Consider the following 11,054-nt stretch of genomic DNA (forward strand, 5'->3'; position numbering starts at 1 on the left):
ATGGTCTTAGGAACCAAGCCACCGCTTCTCTATCCGTCTCCAGGCGGGTCCGCCCACATGCAGATATGCCCACCTACGAGTTCCCAGCATGAACACTGTGACCCATGTTACATCCTGCTTCAAGACAAAATTTCATTTATTTGTCATTAGAAATAAATATTTCACAATATAGAATGACATGTTGATGTTCAATTTGTAGCAATGAAAATATATCCCGCAGATCAGATATTTACATGACGATTCGTAACAGTAGCAAAATGACAGTGATGAAGTCGCAACAAAAATAATTTTATGGTTGGGGGTCACCACCTGAGGACCTGTAGGAAAGGGAGGCGGCATGGGGGAGGTTGAGAATCACTGCTCTAGAGGGTTTCTGAAACTGTGCACCTTACAGAGGAAGACAGCCTCCTCTTCCTCCCCTGGAGCGGCTGGTGGATTCAAATCACTGATCTTGTGGCTAGGACCCTCTGACCTAGCCCACCGCTTCATCTGGGCTTTTCAAAATAATGAACACCCAAGAGTGAGACACATGGGAAGTGGTCATGAAGAGGAAGGAGACTGAACCATAACCCCCTAGTTCTATTCACCAAAGAAATGTGAAGACAGAAATTTCCCCCTGTGAAAAACAGCATGTGCATATAGACTAGAGTGCACAGAATAAATGCACATTTCGGTTTTCAGAATGTACTAAACAAGAATATCTGAAAATTGTGAATTCAGGGGGAAAATTACTAGATTGGAAATGATTGAGAATGTCCTAAGTGCCCAACAATATTTAATTGTTTTCATATCTGTGTCCATGCTGAGAAATAAGTCACAGCCATTGGAGGGATGAAGCTAGACTCGTAGATCTTGAGGTGGGGGGACAACCAGGGTAGGTTGTTGAGGTAAATAATTCAAAAATCAGTACATAAATGTGTCGACGTTCCTGTCAAAGAATAATGCGAATGCTAATAATTGGGCTGATGAGGTTTCTATATCTAGGTGAGCATCTGAAATGCTACATATAAGACAGTTATTAGTAAGCACTTGTAGGGATAGGACTACCTGGAACTCATATTTTCTACTTTATGCTTTTTAAATAACTTACAATAAGCTCACATTGCTTTTTCATTGGAAAAATAAACATAGGACAGAAATTTAAAGGGTGTCTTTCTGTGGAATGATGATGTGTGGTCACATGGGCAGATGTTTTACAAATTTTTTATTTTACTAAAACAGTAGCTTATGATGGCAACGCCTCAAGGGAGACGGGTGGGTTTTGCGGGTGGGTTTTGCCTCAAGGGAGATGGGTGGGTTGCGGTGGTGTTTGCGAGCATGCAAACCAGTGCATCTTAGAAGACAAACGTGTGGCTGCAACAAGCCTTGAGAGCCTGAATGGACTTGATCCCATTGTCCCACTTTGGGAATTCACCCTGATGAAGGAAATAATGTTCGTAGGAGCATTATTCACAAGTGCCAAAAAAGTGGAAACAATCCCAGTCTCCATCCACTGAAGAATGGACAGGCCCACAGCAGCACGTCCGCCCGATGGAACATCATTCCCGAGCTAGGAAAAGGGGTGACGTGCTGGCGCGTGCTCTGATGGGTGCAGACGTTGCAAGCACTGTGGTGAGTGAAAGAAACCAGCCGCAAAGGACCACATGCTGTCAGAGCTGATTTATAGGAAATCTCTGCAGCAGGCAGATCCGCAGGCAGAGAGAACATCGATTACTGGTGACTTCGATTTGTGGGCGCAGATGGTGAGGGATGGGCTTCCTTTGGGGGATGCTGAAAATGGTCTGGAATTAGATACCAGTGGTGGTGGCCCAACTTTGTGAAGATGCCCAGACACCTTTCTAAAGGGTAGATTTTACGGGAGGTGAATGACGCTCCATCGAACATACAGGATCGATCGCTTGAGCTCTTCTCCGTGTCCCGTCAGTGTCAGGACCCACGCAGGGTTCTACGGAAAGCTCCCTGGACCTCCTTGTTGCGCAGGCAGTAGATGACCGGGTTACACATGGGTGTGACCACCGTGTAGATGACCGACAGCACCTTGTTGAGGTCCATGGCCTCGATGCGGCTGGGACGGGCGTAGATGAAGATGGTGGCGGAGTAGAAGATGCCCACCACGACCAGGTGGGAGGCACAGGTGGAGAAGGCCTTTCTACGGGCGGCGGCCGAGGGCATGCGGAGCACAGCCCTACCGATGGCCACATAGGAAGCCAGGGCCACCAGAAGGGAGCCCCAGAGGATGATAATGGCCGAGATGAAGTCCACCAGCTCTGTCAGGGCCACGTGGGTACAAGACAGGTTGAGCAGAGGGGAGACGTCACAGAAGAAGTGGTTGAGGACATTGGGGCCACAGTAGGAAAGGCTGGCGATGCACGTGGTCTTGGCCACTGAGACCAGAAGACTACCAAGCCACGAGCACAAGGCCAAGGCCAGGCAGACCTGGGGCCGCATGAGCAGTGGGTAGTGGAGTGGGCGGCAGATGGCCACATAGCGGTCATAGGCCATGGAGGCCAGGAGAGTGCACTCGGTGCAGATGAGAGTGATGAAGAAGAAGAGTTGGGTCATGCAGGCTGTGAAAGGCACAGGGCAGGGCCCCACCCACAGCCCCACGAGCAGGCTGGGCATGGTCACAGACACGTAGCACATCTCCAGGCAGCTCAGGTTGCCCAGGAAGAAGTACATGGGCTTGCGGAGCTCGCTGTGCGTGCAGACCAGGTAGACGATGAGCGTGTTCTCCAAGAGGGTCAGCAGGTAGAGGGTCAGGAAGACGGTGAATAGAGCATTTCTTATGCCTGGTCTCGTGGACAAACCCAGCAGGATAAACTCTTGGACCCTGGTCATGTTGGCCAACTCCAGAGACTTCTCCATCTAGGAACAAAATACATCTATAAAATATTTTGTAAATCTCTCTCTTTGCAGTTAACCCTGAGGAATCAACTGGAATGCAGTGAGTTTGGTCTGGCGTGGTCCAAGCCATGAAATCACTTAAGTAACCTCAACAATCTCTTACGGAGTCTGTCTGCTTCCAGCCTCACCTGTCATCACTTCCTCATGCAGAACTAGTTGCTGCTTTTGTTGTTGCCAGTTGCCACCGAGCCCCTCACCACTCAGAGTAACCCAAGAGCTTTGGAGTGGCACAACCCCCCGCCCCCCAGGGTGTCCTGACTTATTTTAGCGGAAGCAGATTGTTAGTTCTTTTCTTGAGTAGAATCACCAGGGGGCTTCAAGCCATCCACCTTTGGGTTAGCAGTAACAAACCCTGTGTTCTACCTAGGGATCTGGGAGAAAGACAGGCTCTCTACTTCTGCAAAGAGTTGGTCTCAGAAGCTGACAGGGGCAGTTTGACCCTGACCTATACGGTCACTATCAGTTGCTGCTAAGTTGAGGGGCCTGGGAATGGTTTTTAAAAATCAGACCCTATTGGACCACTCCTCTGCTTATTTATTCTTCCCCAGTGCTCCATAACTCTTCCACGTAGCATCAGTTTCCTTATAACAGCCTTCAAGGTTCTACATGGGCTGATCGCTTCCAAATGCTTCCGCTTCAACTAATCCCATGCTTCGTCTCCTCCAATATCCTGAAGCCCCGTGGGCGCCCTTTGACTTCCTCAAATGCCACGAGGTCCCCCACGCTTTAAAGGGTGCCCGCCGGAGGCTCCTTCTGGCTGAAACACACTTGCCCCTGTTCTTGGCTTTTCCTGTCTCTGACTTCCCTGGATCCTTGGATGTCTTGTGGCCAGATAAGCAGTCCTTGAAAATCCTGTATCAAACTCATCACCATCCTGAATCGCTATTACCTGTCCCTGCATCCCCTCAGGGTCCCCGGGTGATGCAAACAATGAAGCGCTCAGCAACTGCAGAAACCCAGCAAATAGAGCCCCGGATGAAAGGCCTAGGAATCCCTGCTGAAAGCTCTTGCACTTGAAAACTCCATGAAGCAAAGCTTGACGCCTCCGGAACCAGACGGACTAGACGGCCCCTGGTCCGTTGGAGATCCGTATCCCGTTACTTCCTCCCCACGTTACGATGACTTCCCAACGTCACTGCCTCCCAATAGCTACTATGTCTTAAACGATTTGCAGGTTGGCTTGCCTTCTCTACTGTCTCTCCTCTGGCTCTTTGAGTCTCACGGGGACAGGGACGTCGTCTCCTCAGAATCAAGCCAGGAGCATGCTTCCTGGCTCATGGGAGGCACACCATGCACATGGGTTCAGTGCGGAGTGGATCAACATTGCATTTCCAGGCACCGCATCTCCCAGGAAAGGCAGTTAATGAGTGGTAGGTGGTGTTGCCCAGGAGTCTCAGGGCTCTTCTTTAGTTTATTGTGAATTGTTTACATTTCAGATCATCACGTTTGTTATCCAACAATTTAAGCTACTTGTGACACTCTTCCCCACCCCTGCCCCCAACCCCATGAGCTTACCCTGAACCCCTTCCTGGAATGGGTCTTCCCACAAACATGGGTTATTTACTTCCGTGTGAACCGCAGTCCGTTCTGTTAAAGCCCTGGTGGTTGTTGACTTGGGAAAAGAATCAGGGTCGTGTGGTTGGGTGAACTTTTCCCTTGAGATCAGAAAACCAGGATCATCTGCAGATCGTGAAACGCTGGTGCCTGTGTGCCTCAGTGTTTCCCTCTGGGAAAGGGGAAGAATGCTCCTGCCTGCCAACGAGATGCTGTGCATATTGCAGAATAGCATCGAAGGGCATGTTCTAGGTAAAGTACTATTGCTTTCAGGGAAATTGGACATGTCTCTGTTGTTTGGTTGTGTTTCTGAAACATTCTGTATGGGATTTCATTCCAGAATCGAAAATAAGATCAATGTCCCTTACGCTGAGTACAACACCGCTAGTGATTGGGTGGCTTTTATGGAAGAGCTCTAGTGGCGTGGCGGTTATGCACTGGCCCACTAACCCCAAGGTTGCCGGTTGGAAAATACCAACCGCTCCTCAGGAGAAAGACTAGGCTTTCTACTCCGTGAAGAGTCACAATCTTAGAAGCCCACAGGGAAACACTACTCTGTTTGCTTGGGTGGCTGCGAGTCAGAATCCAGTCAATGACAGTGAGGGGATTTTTCTGGGTGATGAAAACAGTTGAGTCTCAACTAATGTGAACCCACCCAGAGGCACTTCAGGAGAAGGGGCTAGAAATCTACTTACAAAATGACACACCTTGAAAACCCAATGGAGCTCTCCTCAGTACCTGGGTCACTTACACCACCATAGAAAGTGACAAGCAGGTGCAGAGGAGCCAACTCATTCGGTGATGCGTGGGGAGCAAACCCCTGGAGAGCTAGTCCACAAGACTCCCACTCACTGCCATTGATTCCAACCCCTAGAGACCCCGTAGGGCAGAGTCGAACTGTCCCCTGTGGGCTTGGGGGGCTATGTGTCCTTACGGAAGCATAAAGACTCATCTTAAGCACATGGAGCGGCTGGTGCATTTGAACCACCAACCTTGTGATCCAGTCACAAGTCAACACGTAACCCACTGCACTCGCAAGGGTCCCCCATCAAAGGTGAGAGCCAATCAAACCCACGGAGCAGCTCTACTCCATCACAAGGGACGCCTATGCCTTAAAGGCACCTCACAACCACAAACAATGTGATCGTTTTCTAAGAAAAAGAAACTATGGAAGTTTGATCCCTACGTGTGTGTGTGTGTCCCTAGAGAGAGAGATATATCATCCCCCACCCCCCAAAAAAGAGTGTTGTGTCTTAAGCAAGCCCACTGCATCTTGTTGATTCTGAGCCCCTAGCCACCGCCGGATAGGAGAAAGTAGAACTTCTCCATGGGGTCTCTGAGACCGTGAATCCTTATTGGAGCAGAGGCCTCATCCCATTGGGTGGCAGGTGGGTTTGAACCCCTGACCTTGTGGTTAGCATCCCAATGTTTAACCCACTACACCACCGGGATTCCTCGCTGTCTCCTTCCACACAAGATTTTATTCCCAGTGTCCTACAAAGCAGGATGACCCTCTGCCGTGAGCAGATTCTGACTCACAGGGCCCTGTCTAACACTGTAGAACTGCTGCATGGGGTTCCCTCGGCTGTCATGTCCACAGAAGCAGCCGGCCAGGGCTCTGCTTCCTCTGAGGGGCTGTGGGGTGCAAGCCTCTCACCTTCCAGTTATCCCCCAATGTGTCAGCACTTCACCACTGAGAGCCCAGTGGAAGCCTAGCTAAGGCCACAGCTCCTCGGCAAGCACAGCAAGGCCTAACTAGTGCTATCTTGCTTCTGTAAACATCCGCTGGCGTTAGGCACGCCTGTAAATTACCATATGAAGGGCAAGTCTGGCTAACCAAACAGAGCGCCTCAGCGTGACACCTGACATCCTGCAGAGCTCGGCCATCCGGAGATAAGGCTGGGGAAAGAACTGAAGAATGTGGAGGGAGTGAATTCTGTGGAGACCGGTGCCAGAAACTGCCTAATTAGCCTTGTGTAAAACTGTAGATTGATTCATTGCCTCCGTGGAGAACTATGGAAGTAGAAATGGTCCACTCGATCAGGGGGAGGTTGGGGGGAGGCGGGGGGGCAGGGGCTGCTCTCTCAAGCCCCTGCTTTGGGCTGAGGCAGTCTCTGGCCCGAAAATAAAAGGATCTTTTTAATTAGAACTGTGGTGGTCAACCTCATGTTTGTTATCACTTAAGACCCCCAAGAGGGTCTTACACAAGCAGCCACCCTTGGGGAGAAAGACGAGTCCGATACCATTTTGCTAGCCTTAGGGTTCCCGAGGATCCCAGAGGCTCCCGCCAGGAACTGAGGACACTGATTTTTCAAGTCAGGGCTGCCAGCTCTCCTCCCCAGGGATGACTTGCACGCAGGAGGTGGCCATGCTGAGGAAAGGCAGAAGGCGTTGGAGTGAATGGAAGATCCTTGATTTGAGTTTGGGACTTCGTCACTCTGAGTCTGTGGGCCAGTGGCATTCAGATGACCCAGAGCCCGTCAGAAATACAGATTCTAATTCCTTTCCCCCCACGAGCTGCTAGATCCAAAGCTGCATTTTAGCAAGAGCCCGGAATGATATTTAGGGGCTTCCGAGTGTGAGAAGCAAGCGTCTGGAAGGAAAGCACTCACTAGGCAGATCAGAAAAGCCCTTGGATGCAGGCCCCGTAATAAACATATCCTAGCAACCGGACCTGGGGAAGAGCTCATTATGGAAAATTCGGCACTGGCTGATTTAAGCTTGGGAATACGAGACTGGTTTAACAGAAAATGTTTTACTGAGTATCTTCCACATGTCAGGCACTCGATGAACTCTTCTCACCTAATTTTTTTTGTTTTGTTTTTAATCATTTTATTGGGGGCTTGTACAACTCTTATCACAATCCATCTACCCATCCACTGTGTCGAGCACATTGGTACATTTGTTGCTATCCTCATTCTCAAAACATTTTCTCTCTACTTGAGCCCTTGGTATCAGCTCCTCATTTTACCACCTCCCTCCCTCACGAACTCTTGATAATTTATAATTTATTATTATTTTTCATGTCTTACACTCACCTAATTTTTAAAAGCAGTGTCTCGCAAGGTAACATTATAATACCCCATTCTGTGCATTTTACGTTTATATGGGTTTTATTTAAACTATTTGAAGTGAAATAGATAAAAATCCTGAAAAAACATTCTTGACGATGAATTTTTGAAAAAAAGATTCTTGACAAGTGTAATGAAATGATCGACTGGCTTGATAAGAATCAGACTGCAGAGAAAGAGGAATTTGAACATCAGCAGAAGGAGAAAATCTGAGACCCAGCTGGACCAGAGTGCTGGAGGCGCGGCTGGAGGGACGCCTGGAGGCTTCCCTGGTGGTGGAGCTCCTCCATCTGGTGGTGCTTCGTCTGGACCCACCATCGCAGAGGTTGATTAAACGAGTAATGCGAATAGAAACGGCAGTGTTCCACATTTAAAAATTGAAGGACCCAAATTTGTAGCACATGGACCCAGCAGTAAAGGGTTACAGCTACTATAGTAAATATCTGGGCATTCTCAATACTTGACCATACAGTGTGCACAGAGAAAGACATCAAGTCAACATTGCACTTTATTAGGACTGCTATTGTAAGTGGAAAATGCAATGCCGTGGAAATAAAGCTGTATTTAAATTGGCAAAAAAAAAAAAGAGAGAGAGAGAGAGAGAGAAAAGAAATCTTAAAGGTGATACAGGGAATGAGTATTTTCCCCTTCAATCTCTATGCTGCGTACAAAAGTAATTACTCTTATGAATTTATTTTTTTGGTATCCTCCCCGAAATATTCTCTGTGTAATGAAAAGACCTGCTTATTGACTTCCTCCCCGGAAACCAGCCACTGAAAATCCTACAGGGCAGTTCGACTCTGACACGTGTTTGATTCGATGGTAATTGACTCGCTGGCGCCCTCTCCCTCTCCTCTTTGGCATAAAATAAAGACACATGAATCCTGGGCATGCCACACACTCCCCCAGCAACCCTTGAGGAAGGGTTAGCCTCTCTGATCCCCTGTTGACTCATAAACAAATGCCTGGATTCTACATTCCAAAGGGAAGGCTGTAAATCAGCTGTTCCCAACCCTGTGGGTCGTGACCACTTTGGGGGTTGAATGACCTTTTCACAGGGGTTACCTACGACCATCAGAAAACACATATTTCCGTTGGTCTTAGGAATGAAAACACGGCTCCTCTATCCGTGTCCAGGCGGGTCTGCCCACATGCAGATATGCCCACATACAAGTACCCGGTGTGAACGCTGTGACCCATGTTACACCATGCTTCAAGACAACAGTTCATGTATTCATCATTAGAAATAAATATTTCACAATATAGAATGACATATTGTTTTTGTGATTCATCACTATGCTTTCTTATGTTCCATCTGTAACAATGAAAATACATCCTGCAGAGCAGATATTTACATGACGATTCATACCAGTAGCAAAGTGACAGTGATGAAGTAGCAATGAAAATAATGTGATGGTTGGGAGTCCGCACAACATGAGGAACTGTATTAAAGGAGGGCCGACCGCTGCTGTACATCATCATTTCTATTGTCTGAGCTTTTACTACCAATGGCTAAGTGTCACGGTGTTTTTGCATTCACGTTTTATTCTCCTCACAAGGACACTAAGAACTCACTGTCAGTGTCTTTCTTTAGCAGATGCAGAAGTTAAAGATCAGAGTCTCACAGTTGAGGGAGGAAGGGTGGGGGAGAGGGAGGAGGGGAAAAAGAGCTGATCCCAAGGGCTCAAGCAGAAAGCAAATGTTTGGAGAATGGTGATGGCTACATGTGTACCAATGTGCTTGACACCACGGATGGATGGATGGATGGTGATCAGAGCTGTACGAGCCCCCAATAAAATGATTTACAAAGAAAAGCATCACACCGTGTCTTCAAGGCCTCCCAGCAGTAAGTAGTGGAGCACACATTCTGTCTGCGGTCCGTGGTTCCTCAGCCCAGCCCTCTCTCCCCTGGCTTTAAAACACAAACACAAAACCCACAGACGCAGCCAAAGATGGAAATGAATTCTCTTTCTTCTCTGGTAAGAGAACGGTACAACGGGAAGGCCATTCAAGGCGCTCACTGCATAAAACCTCCCGTTTTCTACAGACGGAAATGAAAAGACCTGCACAGATGCAAGCGTGGGGTTGGTGTTAGGATTGTTGAGTTCAGAGTGGACCTGAGAGTCCCCGAGGACACGAATGTGAAGGGGCTGCATGGAGATCTGCTTGGGATGCTGGACAAAGATTACAGGTGGACTCTAATGTCCACATCCCAGTGACAGTCCAATGAGCGCTGACCACTCATGTGACCGCTGCGGAGTCAGGGTTGGTTCTTGTAATTGTGATTCTATATGATGCCCTGGGTCCCTCAGCAAGGGATGGAACTGAGGCGCTGTTTCGTTTGGTTTATAAAAAAAACGAAGGCGCCCTTTCTCAACTCGTATTCATTCACCTGGTCACTTCTACACTCTGGATCTCAACTCCCTATCACTATTCATTTAACCCGCAAGAATGCATCAAGCCATGAGGCTAGATGGGGAAAAGAGGAATCCGAGAGAGAGAGAGAGAGAGAGAGAGAGAATATCAAGAATCGTGGGTGGGGTAGGGTAAGATACATGGGGGCTTGGTAAGAACCTTAAACTCTTCCATATGAAATTGCTTATCCAAAATAGGAGCCCCCACCTAATTCACCATAAAAAATGGGTAATCGATCAAAATTGTCTTAAACCAAACAGTGTCCAATGCTCTACTAAAGAAGTGGTTGGAGCTGACCCTGATCCTGAAGTCCGAATTTAGCATCTGTGTCCACGGACTTGAACTTGGTCCTGGACACTACACTCTTTTCAACCATGGACAGTGGCAGTCCCATGGGGCCTCAACAAAAACTCCTCCCAGGCTGCCCACTTTCCTTAAGTCTGGCTCTCCCCACCCGGCATCCCTGGGGTGTGTTTCACTTCTTCCCTGCTCCGGTTTCTGTTCAAAGTCTTCCCTTTCCCCCTGATACAGACTCGCCTCATGCATGAAGTCTCCTAGGCGTCAGACCTCAGAGCCAGTCCCCTGAGAGGCTGCGAGCTGCTCTTGCTTGTTCTACAGAACCCACACATCTCGTTTCAGACATCATTCTGAGGTCTTCGGTGCAAACTCGGATTACTCAGACTGTCCGGGACTTTTGTTTCATGCAATGAACAACAGGCTGAACTCTGTGCCAGGCAGCGGGGAGCTCCGGGATGAGCAAAACTTTGTTCCCAGAGGAGCTTCCCGCCTGCTTCTTTCTTGTGTGAATGTGACAAAGTTCCTCAACCTCGCTGAATCTCATTTCTGGGGCAGAATCAATATAATTATCTTCACCTCAAAGTAGGTAAAGACTTCACTGTGAAGTAAAAATCAGTAGCCCTGATTCTGACGTTTCAATTCTCCATTTAATGGCTGTGAGCCTATGGACAAGTTACGAGTCCTCAGAGCATCTCCGGTTCCTGACCTGCAAGCTGGGGATGAGTGTCGTCTCCCAGGGTACCCAGGTGTGTAACTTATGATCATAGTAAACCGAAACAGAAAGGCTGCATAGCTCCTAAATTACATGTCATT

The 11,054-nt window shown here is 48.3% G+C and overlaps 1 protein-coding gene across 1 annotated transcript; it reads right to left on the reverse strand.

Annotated features, from left to right (window-relative positions):
• Window positions 1-1,926: 1,926 nt before the first annotated feature.
• LOC142432454 (olfactory receptor 6Z7-like) lies at window positions 1,927-2,865 on the reverse strand. Its single transcript, XM_075537691.1, has one exon. The coding sequence runs from the start codon at window positions 2,863-2,865 to the stop codon at window positions 1,927-1,929; it is 939 nt and encodes a 312-aa protein (XP_075393806.1).
• Between the last annotated feature and the right edge of the window lie 8,189 nt (window positions 2,866-11,054).

The sequence above is a fragment of the Tenrec ecaudatus genome, chromosome 18 (genome assembly GCF_050624435.1).
Source record: "Tenrec ecaudatus isolate mTenEca1 chromosome 18, mTenEca1.hap1, whole genome shotgun sequence".
Lineage (NCBI taxonomy): Eukaryota > Metazoa > Chordata > Mammalia > Afrosoricida > Tenrecidae > Tenrec > Tenrec ecaudatus.